The sequence below is a fragment of the Chinchilla lanigera genome, unplaced genomic scaffold, assembly GCF_000276665.1.
Source record: "Chinchilla lanigera isolate Chin_1 unplaced genomic scaffold, ChiLan1.0 scaffold00086, whole genome shotgun sequence".
Lineage (NCBI taxonomy): Eukaryota > Metazoa > Chordata > Mammalia > Rodentia > Chinchillidae > Chinchilla > Chinchilla lanigera.
Window position 1 is genome coordinate 1,945,057 of NW_004955487.1, and position 27,016 is coordinate 1,972,072.

General features: G+C 44.8%; 1 protein-coding gene across 6 annotated transcripts in view; it reads right to left on the bottom strand.

The window, feature by feature from the left end:
- Rnf144a (ring finger protein 144A) overlaps positions 1–27,016 on the bottom strand; it is a 101,381-nt gene that overhangs the window by 60,878 nt on the left and 13,487 nt on the right. For 3 of the 6 annotated variants that reach the window (XM_013504375.1, XM_005404353.2, XM_005404351.2), the window contains exon 2: positions 21,216–21,413. In XM_013504375.1, coding sequence (XP_013359829.1) covers positions 21,216–21,413 — 198 coding nt within the window. Of the gene's footprint in view, positions 1–1,093; positions 1,263–12,404; positions 12,549–21,215; positions 21,414–27,016 lie in introns of those variants that run through there. The other 3 variants (XM_013504376.1, XM_005404357.2, XM_005404360.2) reach the window with 3 other exon arrangements.

The following is a 27,016-nucleotide window of genomic DNA, read 5'->3' on the forward strand; positions in this document are numbered from 1 at the left end:
TGGCTAGGGGGAGGGGGAGGAGGACACAAAGGTCCCCGCAGCTCCCAGCTCTGCACCCCCACGCACATGGGCCAGGCCCACACCTTGTATGGTTCACACCGCACCAGCAACTCCAGCTGGGAAGGAGCAGCCATCGAGGGCTCTCAGGGAAATCAATTATGGTCACAGGGACTTTCCTGGAATAGTAGTAGACTCTGGGGCTGTGGTTTGGCCCAGAAAATGAGCCACAACAAAGTTCCACGAAGTGACCAGCAGCATTCACGAGAGCGGCTGCCAGGAGGCAGAGGGCTGAGGTGCAAGGGGTGCTCTCCAGAGTAACCCCAGGGTCTCCTCTCCAGATCCGTCCTCCAAGGTGTGCGGACCCAAGGATCGAGAAGCCCTTGCAGCTCGGGCGTTCTCTGTAGTCGGCTGCCTGAGCTCACAGACAGCATCTTTTGTTTCCTTTACTCCCAAACCAGGAAAGAATCAAAGAGGGGAAAGGCAGAAGGCGTGAAGGGCGTCCTTATCTTTCAGTTTGTCCCGGCAGCGAGCGCCTTAGCTGGAGGTGCCCCCCAGTCTTCTTTCTCTGCTTTGCGCCCTTCCCAGCCCAGAGCAGCAGCCTGCAGACCAGGTTCCAGAGCAGGCCAGGGAGCCTGGTAAGCTCGGTCCACATTTCAGGCTGACACCCGTGCCTGTCACAGCCGCAGCAGACAGCAGCTCAGCAGACTGCTGTGTGCTTCTCTCCCACCTTCCAGGGTGGCTGGTGATGCAGCCCTCCAGCCCTCCATGCACTTCCTTGCGGCTCCCTCTGGACCCCACTCCAGCCTGTCCTTGCCCAGGACTGCAGCAGAGGGGAAGCTGAGAGCCTGATACAGAGCTTTGTGCAGAAGACTGTGGACCCAGGGCCCAGAAGCCAATATTCAGCTACAAGACCTGAAAAGCGCTGGGAGGAAACAAGAACTTTTTCCCCCTTAAAAATAAAATCCTTTGCCCAGAGGTAGCTCTCAAAATGTGCCTTGGGGTGTTCTCTAGGGTACAGAAGAGCCCAGACCTGAAGGGACCCCAGGCCTGAGGGTCAGAGGGATACCTGTGCCGCCCTGTCCTACAAACATACCTTGAGGGGGAAGCGTGCAGAACCACTTGGAGGTATTCGAAGGACAATGCAGGGTGCCCACTCCCTCGCCAATGCTATAGTGCTCTCTGCACTGCAATTTTGAGCCCAGGACCAGTCATGCTGGAGGAGACTTCAGGGAGGACCAGTGTGTCCTGCATACAATCACATCCTGCTATAAATTTAATAAGGGAATGCAAAGGAGAATTTTTTAATGTAGATTTTCATTCAACAAACATTCACTGAGCGCTCGCTAACCCCCAGCACAGTCAACCTCCTTACCAACGCAGGGGCTGCTGCCCGAGCTCAGAGCCAGGCCCAGCTCAGACACAATGGAGGCCAGGGAGCTGCACTGGAAGCAAGCACACCACTTCTCCCCCACACCACCTCTCAGGCCAAGCTGCCTGCAGACATCCGGTCCAGGGAAGCGGGCATCCTAGCACAGGTCAGGCCTTGTAAACCAAGGGTTGGCTGTGGGGGCCAGACATCCCCTACACCCCAGTCCGGATGCACTGGGGGCTGACAAGAAACTAGGCTGCAGCTCCGCCTGGAACAGTTTCCTGGGGTCAGAAAATGAGAGCAAAGTTTGCCCTGGGGTCCTGGGAGCCATGGATGGAATTTTCAGTAGGATGCACTTCGGTGCGTGTCACGTAAGGGGATTCTCACAAGCACCGGGGCAGACACCAGCTAGAAGTTCCATGCAGGTGAAGAAGAATCTGAAAGTGTCCTGCACATTCTCCACAGCACATGGATGAGGTGTGATCAAAGCATACGATGAATGTTTAAATTAATGCATTGCAGTAAAAGACATGCCGCCATGAAGCACCTTCACAAGCCTCCCCCTCACTTCAAACACACTCATCCACTCATCCTACCCTCCTTGCCACTTTCTGGGGCAGCTCTGGAATCCTTTCTCCTGAGTATCTCTACCAGGTTTGATCAAAAATGCAATGAAATTTCTACTGCCAAGCACCATGCAACAGGAAGACAGACATAAAAACATGACGCTGTGTCCTCATCCACCACAGCCACCCAAACTGGCACCATGTGACTTCTGGCTCTTCCCCAAAGTTAAACTGACCACAAAAGTATGCAGTCACTTCAGGACATGGAGGCAGCCAGGACAGCACAACTAAAGACCCTCAGGAAAGAGCTGCTGCAGAAAGTGGCAAGGATGATGGGACGAGTGTGTTCAAAGTGAGGGGAAGATTCTCAAGAGGACTCACGTCAGTTTGCCTTTCACTGTCACATGTTTTTTAAATGTGTCAGCACTCAGTGTATTTGTGGCTCAGCCTCGCTATGTACTGAAGGCTTCCAGGCCCCCAGGATGTGTGCAGAGCCCTGGACCTCGGAGCTGCCTTCCCTGAGTGCCTCCTCCTCGTTCTTAGGTGAAAGTGATGGAGCTCTGCAGACTAAACCAGAGCTTCTTGAGACAGACCTGAGGTCCATGTGAGACAGAAAGAAACTAAGACACCCTCAGGCCCAAGACCCAGCTGCAAGTGACCCTGCTGCAGCCTTGGGACCCCTCCAAACCTCAGACCCTCAACACAGCAACCTGGGACTCTGGGCAGTAAGGTTTGCTCCATTTCCCAGGGCTTGCCATGGGGATGGAGGTGATAACCTGCAGAAAAAAGGTACAGAAACATCAGCAGCACACAGGTGGGACCACTGAGCAAGGACCAGCAGGGCCCTCTACTCTGGGGACCTCCAACTTCTGACTTTGCTCTTTCATGATTCTTTCAGGAACAGACCCTGCAGTAGATGCTGAGAATGCTAAAGAAGGGGCCTGTTCTCAAGGAGTTTACCAGAACACGCAGCATGGTAGTTCACACCTGCAATCCCAGCACTCTGGGAGGCTGAGGCAGGAGGATTCCAAGATCAAGACCAGCCAAGAGCAATTTAGCAAGACTTTGTTTTGACATAAAAAATACAAAAAAAAAAAAAAAAAAGGACTAAGCATGGAGGTCAGCATGAGGGCTTGGGTTCAATCTCTACTACTTCAAAAAAAATAAAGTGTACCAGAATATAAAGAACTACTACTATGCATCTTATCTTAGGGGAAACTTGAAATAAGAAAGAAATTTTCCAGGAGGAACCAGGACCCTGCGCATGAGATGTGATCCTCTGATTCAGTCTACGTCCTGAACATGTGGCCAGGGCTATTCTGGAACCCCAAATAAGCTCTACAAACCTCAGGAAGTATCATCTTATTTTTGAAGGCCCCAGAGGGCTTACAGCCATGTCATATTTTTATAGCTTCTCTTAGGCCAGGAGCCGTACGGATTTTGCACTTATTCTGAATTTAACTGGTATTTAAGTGTTCCGGTTATAGCTGCAAACACACTTTTGGGTTCCAGTGTGTGGTTGGAGAGGTGGACGGCGAAGAAGCTTTGGAAATTTACAGCCCAGAAATAGCATGTGGTCTGCGTGCCTGAGAAGAAACCAGTCCTCGGTGACGAACAAGGCAGTGGCCCGCAGAAGCCAGCACACAGAAGACAGCAGACGAAGCAGAGCTCTCTGTCCCACACACACACACGGGTTGGTTACTGAACAATGGGGGTCCCCTCCAGGGTGGGACACAGAGGGCCTTCAGGGCGGAAGACTTCGGAAGACAGGCCCAATGGGCAACCATTGAAGCAAAACATCCAGACAAGACACTGACTTCAAATCCAGGGTCTTCACACTGAGTGACATCCCTAGCCCTTTTTTACCTCGAGACAGTCTCATCAAGTCACTAAATTGCCCAGGTTGGCTCCAATTTGCCATCCTCCTGCCTCAGCCTCCCAGAGTGCTGGGATCAGTGGCATGCATGACCGTATTAGGCTCAAGATGCTGACTTTACAGAAAATAATCGAAGCTCCTCATTGGTGTCTCATGAAGCAGCATCTCTACCTGGCTGGAGAAATGAACCACACAGGCTGTGAGAGGACTTGGATGGAGTTTCTAAGCTCTGGACCCCAGTCCAGCCTCTGACTACCCCGAGACTCCCATGGCTTCCACTCCTCCTCTGCTGTGTTCTTGGGGTCCTGTGGGTTCCCTGGCTTTGCCCTGGTGTGTGTGGGTCACAGGTCTTCAGGGTTATTCGCAACTCAGCCTGGGAAGAATTTTGATTTTGCTTAGTTTTAAGATATTGACTTTCTGAAGATTTCCTTGTAAGAAAGAATCACTACAGCACCTCTCCCACATAACTCTGGAAGCCCCTGCTCTGATCTGCACAATTTCCCTCACGTTTGCACAGCTCTGCACTGACACTTGGGTGTTACCCTACCTGGAGGCGAGCGGACAAGCAGCCCTCTGTCGCACCCTAAGAGGTCTGGCCGCATCCCAAAGACACTTGCTATGCGTGCTTGGTAATAAAGTCCTGCCATGCCCCAGAACTTCAAGTCACTGGGGAAAAAAATGGGATAAAGAGGTTTCTATTTTTAAAAATATACTAGTATGTTTTTGGAGGAAGGGCACAGGGCTCTCTAGGGATGCCGGTACATAGGGGGATGGATTACTTGCAACTGAAAGGGGACCTAGATATGGAGAGAGGGAAGGGAGGGGTGGGGGTGAGAAAAGAATTAAGAAGTGTGAGATCCATGGATCAACTCCTCGCCATGAGTGTCATCACTGCACACCGCAAACGTGGACTAATAAAAGCTAAAAATTGAAAAAGAAAGAAAATGTGAAAATAGCACAAAAACCAAGAAATGAAGTCAATACCACTTGATCATTATTAATTTTATTTTTGTTTTGGCAGTACTATGGATTTAACCCAGGACCTTTGCACTAAGCTACATCCTCAGCCCCTTTAAAAAGAATTTTTTTGAGACAGGGTCTTTTAAAATCACTAAATTTCCCAGGCTGAATTCAAACATGAGATCATTCTGCCTCAGCTTTACGGGATAATTACTGACTTAGGGGGCTGGGGATTTAGCTCAGCGGCAAAGCGCCTGCCTGGCAAGCGCAAGGTCGTGAGTTCGGTTCCCGGTACCGGAGAAAAACCAAAAAAAAAAAAAAAAAAAAAAATTACTGACTTAGCACTTACTGGGCTTCTTCTGTGCTTGCATGAAAGGTAGCAAGAAACTCTGCGCTCAACTAGAGGTGACAGTGAACTACAAACACATCGCCTCCAAATGGGCCAACAAATCCTTTCTCTACCTGCCTATCTTGCTGCTCGCTCTACCAACAAGATCCTGACAAAGTTCCTGGCCCCAAGGGCCCCCCTCCTGGTTCTCTAAGCAACAAAAGAGGCTTTAAGCCAAGGAGCCTCAGGTACAGGTAGCCAGAGACAGAGATCCACGCTTCTTGCACTACCATGAATTACATGCAATGAGGACAGTTTGTACTGAGAGATAACTAACACCTAGTTAAAACAAACAGAACTAAAGAATAAACAAGCATTCTACCTTGTAAGCCACATCAGTTTAAGGCTTTTGTGTTTTGGGGGAACAAAGGAATTATTTTTTTTAATATTATGTACACACAGTAAAATTTCCCAGGAAGCACTAGACTAGCAGCAGAGAAATAAAATGCATACCCTCCCAGCTGTAAAAGAAAAAAATGGAATAAAGATATATTAAGAAAAAAAAAAAACACCTGAAGAGGAAAAAAAACAGACCAAGAGAGAAGGCAACAGTACAAAATCACTACAGAAAAAGATTCACCTATATTAAGAATCATAAGAAATAAATGGTTAAGCCCGGTGTGGTGGCACACACCTGTAATACCAGCACTAGGGAGGCTGAGGCAGGAGGGTCATTGTGAGTTCAAGACCAGCCGGGGTTACAAAGTGAGCTCAAGGCCAGCCTGAACTGCACAGCGAGACCCTGTCTCAAAAAGACCAAAAGCAAAACAACTCAGAAGTAAATGGATTACACTTGACAGCCAAAGGGAAGAAGTGCTAAAATTGCATTTTAAAAGGAGAAACAGATGCAAAGTCTTAAGAAACTGTGGGGATTGGAAGTGGAAAGGTGATGGGAAAGTGATGGAGGAAAATGTCACCCAATGAAATGCTAGGTTTTAACGGAAGAAGCAAAACTAGAGAAAAAGCAGCTAGTGTGTTGCAAGGAAATGTGCAGTTCATTATGAAGCTACCATCATTCCAAATCTGTATACGTGAAATAGCTTCAAAATACACAAAACAAGTAGTGGAAAAATCTAACAGTAAGGAAAATCACAGTAAGGAAATTCGCTACGCATTGTTTACCATAGGAAATGTGAACGCAGTGAAAATATAGGATAGGAAAAGCACTGAAAATGATTTTGATGGATAGACACATGTAAGACACACCCAATTTCTTAAAAAATGTATTTATAAAAGTTGACATTGTACTAGGATGGAAAAAAACCTAGGACTGTATGAGATACATACATAACTCAGTGCAGGTAAGAGTGATGTTGATAATGCAAAGATTCTTCACATTTGAAAAACCTTAAAATACTTAAGAATAACTCATGATTGTATATGAATATGTGTGTGATGGCTCATGGCTAGATGTTCCTGAAAAGCGTCCTGCAGTCATACATAGGGGTTTTCGGAGGTGACCGGATCTAGGGTGTGTGAAGCTGCAATCAAGGATGTGATGCTGCGATTGATTCATTGTGCAATGCTAGGATTAAGGGTGTGAGTGCTACCCCCTCTAAGGGCGGGTAGCTTGGATAAAATTTAAGAGACAGAAAGAGGGTTGCTTATAGTTTGTTGCTTGCTGTTTGCCACCTTCTGCCTGCCTGCTCTGCGATGCCCCTCTGCCTTGGAGTCAGCCAACTATGGACTGAAACCTCTACAAGCTGTGAGCTACAATAAACCTTTCCTCCCTTAACTTGTAAGTATTGGGTATTTCTGTCTTAGCAATGAGAAAAGGAAGACAATGTGAAAATTAAAAAGTATGTAGAACTGAACAATAACGAGATTATAATTTAACAAAACCTGTGAGTATTAAAGCAGTACTGGAGAGAAATTCTTAATCTTTAATCTTACAATAAGAAAGGAAGCTTCTGCATTCTACCGCGCTGTCTCCAGTTTAGAACGGTAGAAGTGGAACTGCAGACAGAACACAAGACTTCTAACAGTGAAAAGAGCAATGAAATATAAACTATGAAGAGAAGGCAAACAAGATCCAAAGTATTTTCTTTAAAAAATAATAATGACATACACTTTGCCAGGTTTATCTCCTTCTATGCTCAGGAGCTGGAAGTAAGGGACTCGGACTATACTCCAGAAAAGATAATTAAGAAAACTGACTAAAAAAAAAACCCAAAGTGTACATAACTGTATACTCCCTGAAAACAATTCAATAGTTAGAAATCTTCCCACAAAGAAACCACTAGGTCACATTTTCAGTTGAGCATTGCCAAAATTTCAGTAGCAAGTAATTCAATTAAAAACACAGTTTCTTTCCAATGAACTAGGATAAACTGTTAGTATAAATGACACAAAACAGCACATACACTGAAATTTTTTTAAAATAATGGAATATGTAATTCGGGGAAGTATTTAAACTTGTCCCTACTTCCCACTTACCTATTTTGCTCTTTATTTGTATATGCAAGTATATTGTGTTTTCATATAAAAGAAATTGTGCAATACTTGTAACCCTCTTTTTGGTTTATGTCTTGTACTGAGTAACTACTTTGAAAAAGCATAATAACTATTGCTATCCCCTTATTATTTGATGATGAAATTTTGTTTCATTTTTTCTTAAATTAAAACATAATTCAGGCCGGGCGTGGTGGTGCATGCCTGTAATTCCAGCACTCGGGAGGCTGAGGCAGGAGGATTGTTGTGAGTTTGAGACCAGCCTGAGCTACAAAGTGAGCTCAAGGCCAGCCTGAACTGCATAGTGAGACCCTGTCTCAAAAAGAAAAAAAAAAAAAAATTCAGATCAATACCCAGAATTTGAGAAATATGGAAAAAAAAGAAAAAGAGACAGATGAGGCAAAGAAGGGGGGAGAGAGAGAGAGAGGGAGGAGATGAAGAAGAGGAGGAGGAGGAAGAGAGGAAAAAACAAGAGAAAAAAAGATTTTGTCTCTTAAAAAAACTGATTTTGTCTCTTAAATCAGACAAAAGCAGTTAAAGAAAAGAAGAATATAGGTCAAAGTCTCTCATGAGTAAAGAAGCAAAAAATTCAAAACAAAATCTGACCAGATAGAATCCAGATGTGCAGCAAGTGTGTATTTAAACAAGCTAGTTTTTCCAAGGTATGCAGGAGAATGTGACATTGAAATAAGCAATAAGTGTACTAAACACAGTAGGAAAGAAATCTTGGGAATGGAATACCACCCTATGATACAGAAAATGAGCCTCTGATAAAAGTCAACCTGATGGCTGGGCATGGTGGTGAACACCAGTAATCCTAGCACTCTGGAGGCTGAGGCAGGAGCATCACCACCAATTCAAGGCCAGCCTGGGCTACATAGTGAACTCAAAGCCAGCCTGAACCATACAGTGAGACCTTACTTAAAAAAAAGGTGGGTGTGGTGGCACATGCCTGTAATCCCGGCACTTGGGAGGCTGAGGCAGGAGGATTACTATGAGTTCAAGGCCAACCTAGGCTACATAGTGAGTTCAAGGCCATCCTGGGGTACATAGTGAGTCTCTGTTTCAAAAAAAAGAAAGTCAACATGCATTGACAATGAAAACATAAAACACAAAACAGAATCATAAGGGAATTTTCTTAGCCTAGAAAAGGACATTTTGAAAAAAGTGACAGCAAATAGTCTTAAGTAAATTAGAGTACACGTTATGAAACTGAGGCACAAGAAAATATCTTCTAACGTTTCCACTCAACACGGTGTTACTATAGGCTCCATTGTAAGCAGGCAACAGGATAAAGTGTGAGAACTGAAAAGGAATAAATTTTTCTTTACTCATAATGACTTTTTATATAGGATCTATATATGTATACAAAAATATTAACAATACTAAAGACTTAAGTAACCAGAAGCAAGATCAATATAAAAAGTCAATTGCATTTTGTACATTTTAGTAATACAACATTTTCCAAAGGTACCAAAAAACAAAGATAACTAAAGATAACTAGGAACAAATTCTACAAGTTGTACAAAAGAATCCAGTAAAGGCAAAAACTTAAATAGAAAAGAATAAGACACATCAATATTGATAAAGACACAACACTCATGCATAGGAAGGCTCAAAATCACAAAAAAAATTAAGTGTTTTTCTTGATTGGCCTACAATTTAATGAAATACAAATACATTTTCAATGTGTGTTTCCTGCTGTTGGTTTATGGCTGTTATTCTCAAAAGTGAACCCTAAACTTCCACAGAAGGAAAAAGGCAAACACGAACAAACAAGAACCAGAACCTTCTTTTTTGTCGTTTTTGTGTTTTTGAGACAGGGTCTCACTATACAGTTCAGGCTGGCCTTGAGCTCACTTTGTAGCCCAAGCAGGTCTCAAACTCACAATGATCCTCCTGCCTCAGCCTCCAGCACCTTCTTTGAGAGAAACAAATATAAGGCTTTTTCAAGAGTGGTAGGAACTGAGAATAAATTGCACTGATGTGGAGAAGGGAAAGTTAACCAAGGGATGAAATAGACAATCACAAGAATATATGGATATTTGACCAAAAATAGTGGTGCTTCAGATCAATGGAGGAAAAAAAATTGTTCCATAAAGGACATTATCTTTCATTAGCAATAAAAATGCTATCAGATTCCCACATCACATGAAAAAATTAATTCTAAATCATTTTAAACTATTAAAAGAAAAGTCAGCAATTTATAGTCACAAAATATAGAACACTATCTTGAATATAAGGCCCTAGCTACCAAAAAGTCCTTAAAAAGACACTTTACACAATATGACTATATATGACAGGAACCAGGAGGTCATATTTTGAACACAGGAAATGAACAACAGCCCTTAGAATATACAAAGAGTGTTTTCAAATCGATGAGAAAAATACAATCCAATGGAAAACTAGGCCAAAGGCACAAATACTGTTAACGTTTCATAACAGTCAAAGCAAATTGTCATTAAACTCATGAAAAGAAGCAGGACATTATGGGTATTTTAAATTCAGCTTAGTGTTAACTTGATAAGAATTAAGAAATCTAGTAATGTCACATATGGGGATAACAAAAGCATAACTCTTAAAGGAAACGTTTTCACTGGTGATGACTATCTTTACTCATAGCACCACAGTTTGGAGATTTCTGTGGTGTTTTCTTGTAAAATGTGATCATTAATTTCACCTTTCTTTTGCTCAGCAGCTCTTCTTAGGTTTTTAATCAAGACAGTAAGTGCATTTATGGACCAACGACATGTACCAGAATATTACAGCAGCTGCTTTGCAACAGCAGCTGAAAATAGCCTAAGATCCCCTGACAAGATAATGTATGAATTGCTCAATAACATTTGTATCAAATCTGATACGTAACTGAACTGAATCAATATAGATACATAGGACAAGGTGATTAGATCATAAACAGAGAACACAGAATGACAAGGTCACTTATATTATGATATCATTACTAATGACTGAAATAATACAGTCTAATAATAGAGATAGCCTAAAATATCAAGGGAAGATTGGTAGGTAGGTTAGGGTAATGTTGGACTTCATGGCTGTAAAATGTTAGAGGAGACGCACACCAATGCAACAATGTATACGAGTTTCCTAGGTACAGATAACATCAAATCTTTAAAACCACCGCTTAGAATAGTAAAGTCTTATGCACACTGTCATTGCTGGGACACTATACCTGACGCCCACACATTTTATAGGAGGAAAGGTTTATTTTGGCTCACGGTTTTAGAGGGTTCCCTCCACGGTTAGCTGGCTTCAAGGCAGAAATATCTGGCAGAAGGGCATGGAGAAAACTGTTCAACCCTTGCTAGCGGGAAGCAGAGAGAGAAGGGAGGAGCCAGGGACAAGAATGTACCCTTCCGGGTCACACTCGGGTGACCACCTCCAACCAGGCCCCACCTCCTAACATATTCAGCTGTGTCTTAGTTACTTTTCTCTCATTGCTCAGACAAAATATCCTACATCCAAGTGTTATGGTTTGTGTCTAGATGTCCCTCCAGAGCCATAAGTGGTCACAGAGTTATTTGGAGGTGGCTGAATCTAGAGCATGTGATTGATTTGTAGGGCAATGCTGGGATTTAGGGGGTGGGGATTAAGGCTGGGTGATTGCTGGATCAGTTCACTGGATGGATTGGCATCACCCTAATTTTGGTAGACTGGATACAATATGAAGGACAGAAAGAGGTCTGTCTCTCTCTCTTTGCTTTTGGTGTCTTCCACTGCCAGGAACTGGCAGAGCTGCCCCTCTGCCATGTGCCATGCTGCCTTGGAACCAGCTGAGTATGGTAAATGGTAAATGGTTGTCCCTCAAACACAAAGATTACAATGAAAAACAAAGCTCATGACTGGATTCCAAAAACCCACTACTGCCTTTCAGCAAAGTTTAAAGAAAGCATAGCTTGGAGGTTCCTGCCAAGTTCAAGGCTTTAGGAAAGAAGCCTTGGAAAATATCCACACCTCTCCCGCTCCATCACCCTGGCCAGGACTCACTTCTGTGCAGAGAAGGCCAGATCTGTCCCCATGGTGCTCCTGACACAGAGGTCATCCTCCAACTTCTGCACCCAGAAGGACTTTCCCCAGACATTGGACTTGGAATTTACTCTCTATCCTACTGGCAGTTTCCTGATTTCCTTGGAGTCCATGAGACATACCAAGGATCTTGGCAGATACAAGAAACTGCAGATGCTCAAGTCCTTCCTATCAAACCTAGACACCTCCTCCCACACACTTTTCATCATCTCCAGATTCTTATAATAACCAATGTAACACAAACACCCTGTAAATCATTGTCAGACTGTTTCCTTTAAGAAACAATGACAAGAAAACACTGGAATGTTCACTATAGATAGAATTTTTTCAAACATTTTTGATATGCTATGAGTTGAATCCACAAACATAGAACCAATAGATACAGAAGGCTGTACTGTGAAAACCTGTCATCTCCATTTCAAGTGCTCTAAAGTAGGATCCTCCCTCCCTGCTTTCTGGAACAACTGGTGGACAACACTTGCCGCTTACCATTAATCTTTACATTTGGTTCTCATGGACTATAGCAAGTTTATCACAACAGGCTCTTCTTGCTGAATTTTCAAAACTTCTAATCCCACTTTACTTTCTTTTTAGGCATATTGGTGATGGAGTCCTAGGGACTGACTTAAGCCTGAACCACTGTGTTCAACTTGTGTTAGGCAAAAAGAACCCAAGAGAGATTTCTGCGACACTGCATGGTCATTTTGCTTGGCCAGCATCTCCAAGGATGGAACCCAGGGCCCCTGTTACCTCTTTCCTGCCCCCACCAAACTCATCCACTACTGGACTTCATGCGTTGTTCCCAAACTCCATATAGCCATCCACTTGTTCTTTGACACATGTGTCCCCTCCCACAGAGGGGCAAAGTCACTGCTGGAGCTCATGACCTCTCTTGAGGCACACAAAGCACCAGCTGCCACCACATAAAGGGGCTTCTCCAAACACAACATCCAGAAACACCACCACCCCACTCCCAATACCTATACCCATCTGGATTCTTCAGGGTCTTGCAAACTTCAATCATTTACACTCTGAATCAACACAGTTTCCAAGATTTCCTAAGCCTGTCTGCTGGCCTTGTCTTGGGACTCATTCATCAGGCACAAGGTCATATGAGGCCTGGAGGCTGGGTGTCCGGGGCCCACTCCAACCATCTTGAGCAAGCCTCCTTTGGCCTCAGCTTGCTCAGCTGGAGGGTGGGAAGCTCTGCCCCTCACACAACTTTGCTGATAAAAGCTGATAAAACAACATATGGAGGTTCATTTATGAACTCCAAGGGAGGTACAAGTGGTACCCTTGAGTAGGAACCTAGGAGTTGTTTCCTGTGGTTCTAGGCTTTCAGACAGTGACCAAGACTATTCTCTAAGAGCCTGAGAATAAAATGAACCTTCTTGTAATGCTATGATGGAAGACATCCCCTACTCCTACAGCCAAATTCCTACAGCCCTCCATCATCATAATATCCGCTCTGCAGAGACCAGAATGTATATGGCCATCTAAGCGCTAGCCCTCCTTGCCGCTGTAACGGTGCTGTCTGACACCGGCCTGTACCCTTTATGGCTTCCAGGTGTGGCACGGCTGCACCAGACAGGCACACAGCAACCTCCCTCAGGCCTCCCAGTGGGGCCTCAAGACATCTTTTCATTTGCTTTTAGTTCTTAGCCTGCTACAATTTGAAGGTGTCTTCTAAAAGCCCATGTGCCATAAACCTGCTGACCAAGCTGATACACTGCTGGCTCTGGAGAGGACCTGGGGGAGGTGTTAGGAGAAGACGAGGCTAGGACAGTTGGGTCCCCAGCATGGCTTAGCAGGAAGAGGAAGTGAGATGCCCATTTTGCAAGGTCCTTTTGTGTCACCAAGTGATGCCCTCTGTTGTGTCACAATGAAGGAAGTGCATTTGGTACCTGCCCTTAGGCTTCCCAGCTTCAAAAACCACAAGCTAAGGAAAGGACAGGTTTTGTAACTTAGCCAGTCTCAGAGTATTGTTAAGGTGACAGAAAAACCAAGTAAGTCTTGGCCCATAATATTCAAGTTACTAATATTTCAGTGCCACTTACCCCTTACGAACATCTCTATCCTGCAATGTATCTGACCCTCACTAAGGATTCCTGACAGTCTTATTTTACAATGAAGTCCAGATTTTATATAAATGTTCCCCAAGATTTCCTGTGGCAGGGAGGGCTTCTGGCCCTCAATTTGCACCTCTGCATTACCTCATGGGGACCTCCATTTGGCCTGAAGCCAGAAACTTTCCTGGGTTTTCTTTTCTTTCTCTTTCTTTCTTTCTTTCTTTCTTTCTTTCTTTCTTTCTTTCTTTCTTTCTTTTTTTCTTTCCTTCTTTCTTTCCTTCTTTCTTTCTTTTCTTTCTTCTTTCTTCCTTCCTTCCTTCCTTCCTTCCTTCCTTCCTTCCTTCCTTCCTTCCTTCCTTCCCTTTCCTTCTTTCTTCCTTTCTTTTCTGTTTCTGGCTTGGGTACAGCTTAAAATAAGTCTAGAAACACACACTGTCCCTTTGTACATTCCCCAACTGACCCTAACCTTAAGTCTAGCATGTGAATTTCAAATACATAATTGAAAAAATATAACTCCTGGCATCCTGAAAACATACTTTTAAAAATAAATCAACCACAGTTGAAAACAAAGTTAATTTCTGGCATATCACTTATATTTAGTACTCATAAACCTCTCTGACAGAAATTTTATAACATATCTTTATCCCTGTGAAACTGTATTGCCATTCTCATGCTACCAAGAATTTTTCAGTCTACATAGTATCACCTGATTCTTTGTCTATATTTTATTACTGGAAAGTTTTAAATTTGTTTTTGAAATTACAAAGAATATTTATTAATTTTTTAAAAATTGTTACCATATGGCTGTAAACATAAAAAATTACTATAATTATTATATTATACAATTAATCAAAACAACATAAATATAATAAAATTGATGTATGCTTCTTAGATCTAAAGGGTAAACTTCTATTGAAAAATAAAGAATGGCACAAACTAAACTAAGGAAAAGAGCTTATAAAATAAGTACATGAATCCAGTGCAGGCAAAAAACAAAATTTAAAGAGAGTGGAGGGGGCCGGGGATGCAGCTCAGTGGCATAAGCACTTGCCTGGCAAGCCCGAGGCATGAGTTCCATTCCTGGTACCAAAAAAAAAAAAAAAAGAGTGGAAGGTAAGAGGGAAAACAATAATTGAGATGTCTTAGTATGTGCAACAATTTTCCACAGTGAGTGTAATTATGTACTGCAAACATGTACTAATAAAAATGTTTTTAAACTTTTAAAGAATTAACTCAAAAATTAAAAATGATTTGGGTTTTTTTGTGAAGTTTTGATGCCCAATAGATAAGTATTACTGACGTTCACAATGAGGTCCGATTCACAATCACTTTATCTTTTCTGAGATATAACAACGTAACTACCTTTTCACATCAGTACATAGATAAGACGGATGATGTGTGGTAAAAGAAAGCTCAACCGTGAACTTTTTCCACGTATAAGCCCTAAGTCCCAGAATAACAAAATAGAAACTAATTTCAGTGATCAGCTGACAATCTAATCTGCAAATTTTCCTACAAAATAAAACCTTTGGAAATCACCACAGATACACAGGAATTTAATACCAAGACATTATTCATTTAAGGCTTAATTTCTGGGAAACACACCAAAAAGGCTGCAGGAAGAGTTTATAAATAACTTAATTATACTCATTACTTGTCCCCTTAGAAGTACCTTGTTTAAGTCAACATACTCAGGAAGAGCTTGGAAAGAAATATCCTAACATGTGATTTTACTATAAAAATGCTCCAACTACATATTTGTCAATTTTATTTGCAGATTTAGGTAATTCCAATAAAAGAAGCACCAAAGAGATTTTCACAGTCAAACCAAATAGACCAACCAGACCTACCTTCTACCAGTAGAGGGTTGTATCTTATTTTAAAATTCAAATAAAAGTTTTTATGTATGTGCATATATTTTATTTTATATAGAGAGAAGTGTTTTTTAAAATAATGCAGTATTCATGTTATAGAACACAAATCACACACTAAAGTCAGGATAAAAATAACATTGAGGTAACTGAATTTTGTTATGCACTTGAAAACAAATTACAAGGGCAAAGCACTAATGGTTTCCTCATTAATATTTACTAAATTGTTGTTAAATGTAGCTAAAATTAGAAGTTATCTAGGAAGTGGAAGGGCTGCCTGACATCTCTTTGGTGAATGTGTGTGAATCCCTGGGACACTGTCTTGTTAGCTTTTGGAGAAAAACATGAACCAAACTGCCTGGGCCTGGTGGTACAGGTCTGTAATCCCAGATTCAGGAGGCTGAGGCAGGAGGATCATTGTAAGTTCAAGGTTAGCCTGTGCTACATGGGGAGAGTTCAAGGCCAGCCTGGACTACATAGTAAGACCCTGTTTCCAAAAAAAAGAACAAAATTGTAATTTTAAAAATCAGGGAGAAATGCATAATTTGTCCTTTTATGTCTTTATTTCTTCCAGCTGCCCATACTACTAGTAGTGTTCAGCAAACCTAGTCACTCAATCCACTCAGAATCCCCCTGGGCCCTGTGTCTCCTTTGCTGCCCGTGAGCCTATGAGCTCGATTCTAATTCCTGAGGCTGCCAAGCGCTTAGAGTCTGGGCACTTCATGAGGCGTCTGTCTCTGGGCCTCTCCTCTCCCCTCAGCAAGCTCAAGGTCTTGGATGTGAGAGGAATTCATCCTCCAACGCTCGGCAGCTATTTCTCACTGCTGCCCTTTGACTCTGGGTTGGGCTCAAGTTTGGAGAACCAGAGCCCACGTCTTGGGCCTGCTAACATTGCTCAAAGGCAAACAAATTTCCGAAAGCAGAAGACTGCCTGCACCTCCTCACACAGCCCTGCCTGCAGGTGACCCTGGACATGGCGGATGGTGCGACTTGACCCTGTAGGACCACTGTGTAACTTCTAAAGGATCGACACCTCTGCGCGTTCCCCAGGGGTCTCCATGCTTCAGCGGGGTTCTTGTGAGCCCCAGAACCCTCACACAGCCGGTCTGAGCAGTGTGTTCATGCAAATGGCCCAAAGCCTTCCAAAGCACCCCAAAATGATCACAACAAAAAACGAACTGAGCGACTGTAATCCTCGCAGCCGAGGATCTCAGAGCAGAACATCCAACGTCAGCTTCATTCTGAACCCAGGAATGCTGGCCGCACTGATGTTCTCATTTCTGGCTGATGTTTTCAAATGACCTTTGCCCTACAGGACAAGCAGCCCAGAGCAGCTCTGTCACATCCAGGGAACAAACAGCTGCTGTTCTCCGAGACCCAGCTGTTCCCAAGGCAGAATCACGCGGACGGCCGAGCCAACGTTCCTTTTTTAACCAATGATGGGGAGAAGAAACCAAATCAAAAACTTCTTTTTGATTCAGCTATTTCAATCACAGAAGCATGAATTGGGGGTGTTTACAGCCAAAAAAGCTGTTGTGCTTCAATCCTAAACATTTAAAAATATCTTTGTTTGTTCTGGAATGTCATTCGCTGGTATTTGGGCCTCTTCTACATGAATCTTTTGTGACTGCGAAGCCGTTTCATAGCTCTTGGACTCTGCCTGGGACAGATTCCCAAACAGAAGGTTCTGGGCTGGGGCAGGGAGACCCCGTGGGCAGACTCACGAAGGAATCTGGACTCCATGTGCCCCTGGACTGTGCTTTCCACGGCTCTGATCTTTGCCCTGGGAGCTGACCGACAGGCTCGCTGGAAGACAGGGATATGATCATCCTGTAAGGTTAAGGTCAAAAGAAAATCAAAGGTCACCATGCACCGACTGTCCAAGCAGTGGCAGAGGGGGAAGCAGTTTCAAATGACAACTTTCACTTTGTCACCTTCCCGGCCATGTGACTTGGTGGCAATGAAAAGTCTCCGGGCCTGGTCAGCCATAGATGCCCAGGGTCACAGCAGGGGTCCGTCGGTAATATGGGTGCATGAAGTTGGTGTTCCAAAATGAAAAGGCGCTGCAGCTGTATGACGGGGGAAGGAAGCACGGATCTCCTGCCCACTTTGCCCCTCTCTGCTCAGCCCTGGACCTCCTGTGTGCATCCACCTTCTGGGGCCAGCTATCACCTGCACCAGGGCTTCCATCCACAGCCACGCGCGTTACTGCAAGGAGCGTCCCTCCTGCACAGGGCAGGCTGCTTCCCCACAGAGGAGAAAGGAGCCCTTAAAGGGCCACGGGGGTCCCACCTGCACATCCCGGGTGTGCCTCTTGCCCAGCGACTCCCCAGGCGCCTCTGCAGCCCATGGCTCTCTGGTCCAGCCCATCCCTCTCACACCCCAGCAGTGACTCTGGCAGCTGCTGTCCTCCGCGTGGCTGCCAGGGGTCACTGCTGGAGAGTGACTTTTGGAGGACCATGCACGCCCGGACAGGGTGCGAAAGTCTCCAGCTAAACAGGACCATCCTCCTGCCCACCGGGTCCCACCCTGCACTGTGCTCCTTTGGCAGCAAAGCTTTGCAAAACAGTTGCCCCCACCTCCCCCGAATGCTTCCCATCTGCCCTACGGCGAGCTCTTAGTCTCCTTGGCTGACCAGCCTCCCCGCCTGTGGTGGGTTGACAACTGGTCGTTAACTTGTAATACCCAGCTGAACTGAGTAAGCACGGTGCTCAGTGTGGGAGGCCCACCTGAGGATTGTTGCCGGCAGCATCACAGGCAGAACTGGAGAAGTTAGGTTGTTAGGAACCAAAAAAGGCTGTTGGGAGCTGGTAGAATCTGTAAGGAGCTGTTGGTTCCTTTGGAAGAGCTTGTCATGCTGGCTTTCCTGATGAACTTGGCTGTTCCCATGGTCCAAGGAGCTCGGGACCTCATTGGCACTGAGAATAGCTTTGGTTTACTTGGGGGGAGCTCTGATCCTCACTCTGAGCATCGCTTCCTGGTTCGGAGGGGAAGATGTTGCACTGCCAGTCTCCTGGAGAAGCTTGCTGCCTTGGCTTTCCTGATGGGAACTCAGCTGTCTTCAACCACTGGAGGAGCTCGGGACCTCACTGTTGCTGAGGACGGCGGTGGTACTTTTCAGGGGAGCTCTGGTTCTCATTTTTAGTGTCATTTCCCGGCTCCAGTGCAGATCCCTCAGCCTGCTGGCACAGATCCTTCATCCTGCTGGCACAGACTTTCTAGCTTCTGCCACTGACCTTTGAGTCTTCCAGCGCAGATCCGTGAAACAGGCCTTCCTGAGACGTTGTCATGGGCTCTGGGCTCCAGTTGGACTCGTGGGAGGCATTGTTATGGGCTCTAGGTCTTCAGCTGGACTCACGCAGGATATTTTTGTGGGATCCAGACCCTCTGCTGGATTCTTTGGTCTCTAGTGGGTGGACAGATTTCCTGCACTCTCTTGCATATGATTCTTTGGGTGACTATTATAAGTAATCTTATAAAATGTGTGTCCTATGTTATATATTGTTCCCTTTGCAATAACCCCAAACCAGGACACCGCCCATCCCCCTGGTACTGATCCTCACGCTCCCCTCTCCCTGGGGAGCTCATCTGGTTTTATTCCTTCAAACCCCCCCGCCAGCTCCCTCACTTTGGACATAACTGTCCTCCCCCTATCTCCGCCTGGTGTCTCCAACCTTCACCCCAGCGTGTGCACATGGGGACTCCTCATCCTTTTTATACCCAAACCTTCTCAGGCCACAGCCTTCCCAGAGTGACTGATCTGACTACTCTCACCGAAGGACTGGGCATCGTGACTGGCTTCGGCCACCCCTCACACCCTCAACCACTCTGGCCAGGCACATTTTGTTTTCAGTTTTGCTTTTCATTTGCTTGCTTCTTTTTGGTCTCAGAGACTGAGCCCCAGCTCTTTTCACTGAGCTACATCCCAAGCTTTTTTATTTTTTGTTTTGAAACTGGATCTCACTAAATCACCATGGTGCTCAGGTTAGGCTTGAATTTGCAATCCTCCTGCCTCAGTCTCCCAGAGTACTAGGATTATAGGTACGTACAAGCATGCCTGGCTATCCAGGTACCTAACAGGCTCTATCTTCAAAACATATTCAGAAAGTGGCCATTTTTCTCTGTTGCACTGTTCCCACAAAGCATGCTGATACTGGCTCTGTCTGGTCCTCCAAAGGAAAGGTCTCCTGAACTTTACCCTTGTCCTCCATCCCTGCAGTCTATTTCCAACCCAGAGGCAAGAAGGGGCTCTGAAGGGGGAATGCAGCTTTCTTTCCTCCTTTGCTCAAACTCCATATAACCCTAGCATAATGTCATAGACCTGTCATTTCAGTACAGCACTCTGGGAGGCTGAGGCAGGAAGATCTCAAGTCTAAAGCCCATTGAGCAACAGGCTGCCCCAATTAAAGCTGCAACTGGAGTCTCCTGTGATTCTTGGTCTTCTTTTTCTCTTCCCCACAATAGCTGAGGCTTGCTGTATAACATAACCGTTTCTGCAGACCACTAGGTCTACATTGTCTGTCTCTGGTGCCTGTCCCCCCCATCCTCCATGCACAGCCCCAGCTGAAACAGTCTCCCCAACACCAGGCCCTCCTGCAGCTGTGCTCATGGATGTCCTGACTTGGAACCGCACACGCACTACAGCTCAATCTGTACCAAAAACACTGGTGGCTCCTTGACACTGTGACCTCGTCAGCCTGACTCCTGTCTCCAATACATGACCAGCAATGCCATCCTTACAGTAAGTGAGGACTTGTGGAAATCCCTATAAAGCACTAACTCTATGATAAAGAAAATGTGAAATATACATACAGTGGAGTACTACACGGTCATCAAGGATATGTTTGAGTCATTTGGAGGAAAATGGCTGCACCTTGAGACCACATTAAGTGAAATAAATCAGACACATAAACATAATATTTTATGGTTCCTCTTCTATGAGAAACCCAAAGTATAAATAACTAAAAGCAAAATAAAAGATACATGATAGGAAAAGAGAGGTGGACTGCGTGGAGACGGGAAGGGGATCTGCGGATAGAAGGAGACAGAGGGAGGGGAGGTGAAGGGGAAATAAAAGGAAACAAGATGGGGTGTGTATATCACCAATTCCCCAGGGTGTGCCGCAAACATATCCATACGTATACATACAGATAGATATATGCAGACACAAACAGATACATTCCTTGATATACAAACAGATACATTTGTAGGCTCAAATGGATACCTTTGTAGACCCACAAAAGCAAACACACATTTGTAGACCTACAAAATGGATACATTTGTAGACTCACAGAAACAGATACATTTACAAACTTCCAAGGGGTACATTTGTAGACTCAGAACAGTGAACAGGTAACATTTGTAGACCTGTAAAGGGACACCTTTGTAGGCTCCCAAATGGATATATTTTTACAAAAGAGAAAAAAAAGCACTAATTCCCCAATCGCTTCATATAAAGTATTGAGGACAGCCCTTGAAACTCTGAGAGACTTACTAAGAAACTGCCTTAAATGCTGCAGCTGAGGAGGAACAGAAAAATCCTCATAGGCCGGATTACCATCACTCCACTGAGAAGAGACAACGGAAGCGTCCCAGGCCTTGTTTTCCAAATTCTGCATTACCTGTGAGCGGTCTGGAGGGGGAGGGGAAGCGTCCTGCAGCCAAGGCCAGGGTCCTGCTCAGCTTCTGCGCACTCAGAGGTTCTTCCTTCACAAAGGGTGCGAGCATGGAGCTTGGGAGAAGGTTGCCAGTACCAGCGGCCCCTCTGGACCAGGAATTTGGGGTCCTGGGCACATCAGACTCGGTGGGATGCAACGTACCTGGGAAGCCAGAGAAGGCAACAAGCAGTCAGAGGACAGAGAGGCTGGGGGAGAGCGGCAAGATGACAGTGCCAGAACCACGCCCACTGTTACCCTCCTGTCTGCCGTGACACAACTACTAGAAATCTTACCTCACTAAATATTTGTAGAGCATAGCATTTCCAAGGAGAGGGGACTGAGGCTTACTAAATAAAAGAACAAATCCACCGGGACATTCACAGATAAATCACCAACAGATCATCCTCAGAATACAAATTGTTCCTGGCTCTTCTGTGTCCCCTTGTATTTGGGACCACTCAGCTTGGCCTCAGTGGGAATCCTACGAGAAGAGGTTCAGTCCACAGCAAGGCCTAACCCTCAAGAAGACCGCAAAAAATACCTCCAGAAAATATAACAGAATCCACAAAAACTGAATTAAGAAGATACAATAGAAACTGGTGATTTAATAACAGCCAAAGAAAGGCAAAGGCAGGAATAGACAGGAGGATACTAAAAAGACCCAGAGGATTACTGGGAGAAATAATCAAAGGACAGACATAAATTCCACATTCCCAGTAATTACTTTTCTATAAACATTGCCGGCAAAAGGAAGAAATTGGTGGAGTGGATAAAAATCATATGCTTTTACATGAAACATACTCTAAAACACCACCAAGAACAATAAAATCCTTGGGAACAGATTTAACAAAGGCTATGCAAGACGTGCACACTGAAAACTCTTCAAAAATACCATTAAAGAAATTAAAGATGACCCATATCAACAGAAAAACATCCCACGTCCACAGACTGAAAGGCTTGCTATTACAATAGCAATACAATATGGCTTGTTACAATAGCAATTCCCAAAACTAGTAGATAGTTAATTGATTTGATATAATCCCCTATGCATTCTAAAGGTCACTTTAAGGGCAGCTGATGGTAGTGGAGCAAGAAGGTAGGGAGGGGAAGACACTTCTGGGGTTCATCTTGAACAACTATGTGATTTGGGTCCTTGGAGCCATGCATACAGACGGGGACAAGGTGCACAGGGCTCCTAGGTTGCCCCGGCAACAGAGAGTGTGAGCCTATCATTCTCTACACTGCTATGTCTGGAGCTCACCTGAGCGTGGGCATCACAGGTAAAGGACAGCCTTGGTCTTTCCAACGCCAGGACACCCAGATACACCAAAGGGCATGTGTGGCAGCCAGCAGAACAGGAGACAACCCCAAAAGCACCCTCTCTGGTACCCCAGGGGACACAGCAGCACCTCTGGACCTTGGGCCACCAACACAGTGTCCAGGAGTCAGGCAGGGGGTCCCCTCCAATCCTGTTTAGCTACAAGCATAGCTTTCCAGGAAGCGGGGGCCTGGATTTAGTGAAAACTGGGTCTGCTCCTGATAATGATGAAGGAGAAAAATTACAACAGTACAGCAAAAGGAGTACTGGGGGACAGACAGGACAGGAAACAGGACCCAGGGTCTCTGAAGGGTGGGAGTGTTTTTAAAGATCTAGAATAAAAGGTCAGTTTTAAGAACAAGGAATGGGGCTCAGAGAGTAGAATTCTGGGGTCCGGGTGTTCAAACCCCTGTGTCTACTACAGGGAGGAGAAGCAAGGTAGATGAAGGTGGATGACTGGGTGGAGGAGATCCAGGAAAAACTGAGGGCCGCAGCTTAGAAGGTCCTGGTGCACACGGGCAGAGAAGGCTGGAGGAGGGACGGGAAGGAAGAGGGCGCAGGCACTGAGCTCTCCAGCACCTGTGGAGGAGGCCTGGGGGTTTGTAGGAGGCTCAGGGAGGAGCACAGGGATGATAAGGCCTGATGGGTCAGGTCGGTAGCTTTGCTAGAGCAAAACTGAAGAGCTCCTTAATCAAACGGCCACAGAGAGAACCATGTGATTCAATTACGTGGCAAAGAAGAAGCTGGCCCCACATGTGGCAGTGTAAAAAGACGCCTGTGACTACATGCAAAAAGAAAAGGCACTACATGAAACTATTTCTACGACTGCATTTGTGAACATAATTGAACATGCAGAATTTCTCCAGAAGAATGCAAAGGTTGGCTGTGGTACTTTTCAGGGGAGAAGAGTGAGCTACTAATTACCTTGGACTACAAGAGATTTTCACTCTTTCTTTTATTCCTCTTTGTGCTCCACCCCCAGCCCTGCATTTAAAGTTTCAGTAGCTAAGGAATTTGGTAAGAGCACGCACTGCCCTTGAGTTTCTACAGTGAGAGAAAATCATTGTTTTCCTTTTGTCTCACCATGGATCGCACAGCCCGAGTATAACACATCAAACTCTGAATTGAAATCCCACAAAAGGCCTCTTCCTTTGCATCCCACAGACATGGGCGATCGTGCAGACCCTCCCGGCTCCTCCCCACTGACTCGCACTTATGCACAGTAAGCTGACACTCTGGCTTCTGTCACACCTGCCTGGTAGTTGTTTCCTCCCACAACCCCTACTCAAAAGACGGGGCTTAGTGCTTGCTCGCCTGCACAGAGGAGAAAACCAAAGCAATCCCTCTGCTCCTCCCCAGGTCTTCCCATCTCTGAAGGAAGCGAGGGCTGTTTTTCAGTGGCTGCTGAGTTTGCAAATTAATATTTTAACGAACAGAATGGCTCTGTGCAGCTCGGCTCACGCGGCGGCTGCAAATGGAGGCTTCTGCAAGTGTGATGGGTTTGACGTGGACATGAATGGGGGTCTTGTCCCGCAGCAATAAAGCGCCTCTCTGTTTACACACAGTGGATACTGACAGTCTTGTATGCTGGGAAACACAGGGCCTGCAGTCATCCCTGGTGAGTGGATTTGCATGTAGAGTTATTCCGCATTTGCCTCCTCGGGGGAAAGTTAAGCACACTCTTTGGCGATGGAGATACTTGTCGAATTCCACGGAGCAAAGTCGTTGGCTCACTGGTTATCAGGTAATTAGGCTTGAAAGGGTTTAGCTAATTCTGCCATCATCCCTCACCTGAAGAAATCATGCACATAGATGGAGCTGAGTCCTAGATTCTTAGCTGCTCACAAAGCACCAGGTGATTTACCCAACAAGAACCAAACCAGGGACAAAATCAGAAGTTCACTGCAGTAGAGGCATCACCCCAGAAAATAATAGTTTACTTAGAAAGTGAGATAAAGTACACCTACTTGAAAGAACATAGACAGCGATTTCTTTGACTATTTAACTTGGAAAAAAACCAAGGTAGATTTATGTTTGCTGATAAAGGAAAGAAAATATCCCCAGATACCTTATACAGAAAAGGAACAGCCGCAGATGCCTTAGGTTCAGGAGACCGAAGGCCTGGACAGGAGGGACGTTTGCACTGGTTTATGTTAAGATATTTGACAGGTGGGTGCAGTGGAACATGCCAGGAATCCCAGCACTCGAGAGGCTGAGGGAGCAGGATTGTTGTGTGTTCAAGGACAGTCTGGGCTACATAGTGCATTCAGGACCAGCCTGAACTATTCAGTGAGATCCTGTCTCAAAAAAGGAGAAGAGGAAGAGGAGGAGGAGGAAGAGGAGAAGGAGAAAAAGGAGATATTTGAATTTTTAGCATATTGTGTGCATTTTTTGAAGGTAAAATTCATACACCCTAAGATTAACTATTTTAGCCAGACATAATGGTGCACACCTATAATCCCAACACTCTGGTAGGCTGAGACAGGAGGATTGCAAGTTCTAGCTCAGCCTGGGTAATTTAATGAGATCCTATCTCAAAAATTAAAAAATAATAATAATAAAAAGGGCTTTGGACATAGCTCAGTGGAAAGCACCTAAATTCACTCACAGTTCATTTTAAGAAAACTAAAATATAAGTAACATTTCTTAGAAACATTTCATCAAAGTCACCGATTCTTTCTCAGATATATTTGGGTGCTGGGAATTGTCGTGTGGCACAGACGGTGGAAGATGAAGGAGTCCTTGCAAAGAAGTACCCGGATAATTAGCTCTTACTTAACAGGACAAAACGTCTGTGGGTGTGGTGGTGTGTGCCTGTAATACCAACACTCTGGCAGGCTGAAGCCTGAGGATCACGAGTATGAGTCCAGCCTGGTCAACTCAGTGAGGCACTTCTCAAAACAATCTGTGAAAAGGAGGAGGGGCAATGGGTAGCTCCATGTCAAAGCCCTGGGTCCAATCCTCAGTAACACCAACCAAACAAACAAAAGCAGGAAGTCATCAGTCATCAGAAAAGTTATCAGTTATCAGAAAGATGAAATCCAGGTCACAGGCACAAGCTGTGAGTGTCATAAGGCATGGAAGGAAAGTACTGAAGACTGAACCCATGGTCTTTGAGCCACATCCTGGCCTTCTCTCTCTCTCTCTCTCTCTCTCTCTCTCTCTGTCTGTCTCTCTCTCTGTCTCTCTCTCTCCCTATCTATCTATCCATCTATAGACAGTGTCTCACCCTGTCCCCAGTTGCTTTCTGAAAATGGACTTATCCTGCCATAGTGGCACACACCTATACACCCAGCACTTATTAAAAAATAAATAAATAAATAAAATAAAATAAACTTACCTTCATTTTTAAAAGTCAAAAAAAAACAAAAACAAAAACAAAAAAAAAAACAACAAAACCCAGCACTCTGGGAGGCTGAGGCAGGAGGACTGCAAATTTAGCAATTTAGGGAGACCCTGCCCCAAAATCTAAAAATTCAAAAGGGTTGGGACATAGCTCGATGAGAAGGCCCTAGGTTCAGTCCCCAGCAGTGGAAAACAAACAAACACCGAGTTTAGAGCAAGAAAACTCAGCAAGCACCAGAGAGACAAAGAATAATAAAGGACTGAGTCAATCGTCTAAGAAGACAAAAAAAAAGGCCTAACCATGAACGCATCCTGGTATATCAAATATTTGAGCCAAAACATACAGATCTATGCAACAGACAAAACGAGCACTAAATTACTGAGGACAGTACTGCCTCTCCCTCAGAAACTGACAGGCCCATCAGCCTGCAGACTTGACCCAGAGAATCCACCTGCAACAGCAATAGGTACCCCCGTCACTTTCAGAGCATCATGAGCCTGAGACACTCCTTAAAGGTAAAAACAAACAGAAGACACCCCAGATACAGAGTTCCTATAAAGTGTGGCCTCCTTTCACAAGTAAAACCAGTGTCAGACAGACCTCAGGAAAACCCCTCAATATCTAGTGACATAAAGAGTGTAGCTAAACAACATAGATACTTTCACTGTGGATTTACCAGGCAGCAACCACTAAAATGGAACAGTAAGGAAAGAAGAAACCACATTATTTCATTTAGAATGTTCTACCTTTAGCAGAAAACCCACAGAAAATTATTGACAGTTTAGATTTGCTTTAATTTTTTCTTTTCGGGGGAGTTGCTTGTTTTGCAGTGCTGGGGATTGAACCCAGAGTCTCCATGTTTGCTAAGCAAGTGCTCTACCACTGAGCTATACCCCAGCCCTAAACTCTTACCATTTTTGTGGACAAGAAGAGCAATCTTTTGTGAGGGGTAGGGTACAGTTGAGACAGGGTCTCCCTATGTAACCCAGACTGTCCTCAGACTTGCAGTGATGTGGGCTGGAGATATAGCTCAGTGGTGCAAGTGCCTGCCAGGCAAGCACAAGGTCATGAGTTTGATTCCTAGTACAAATATATATATAT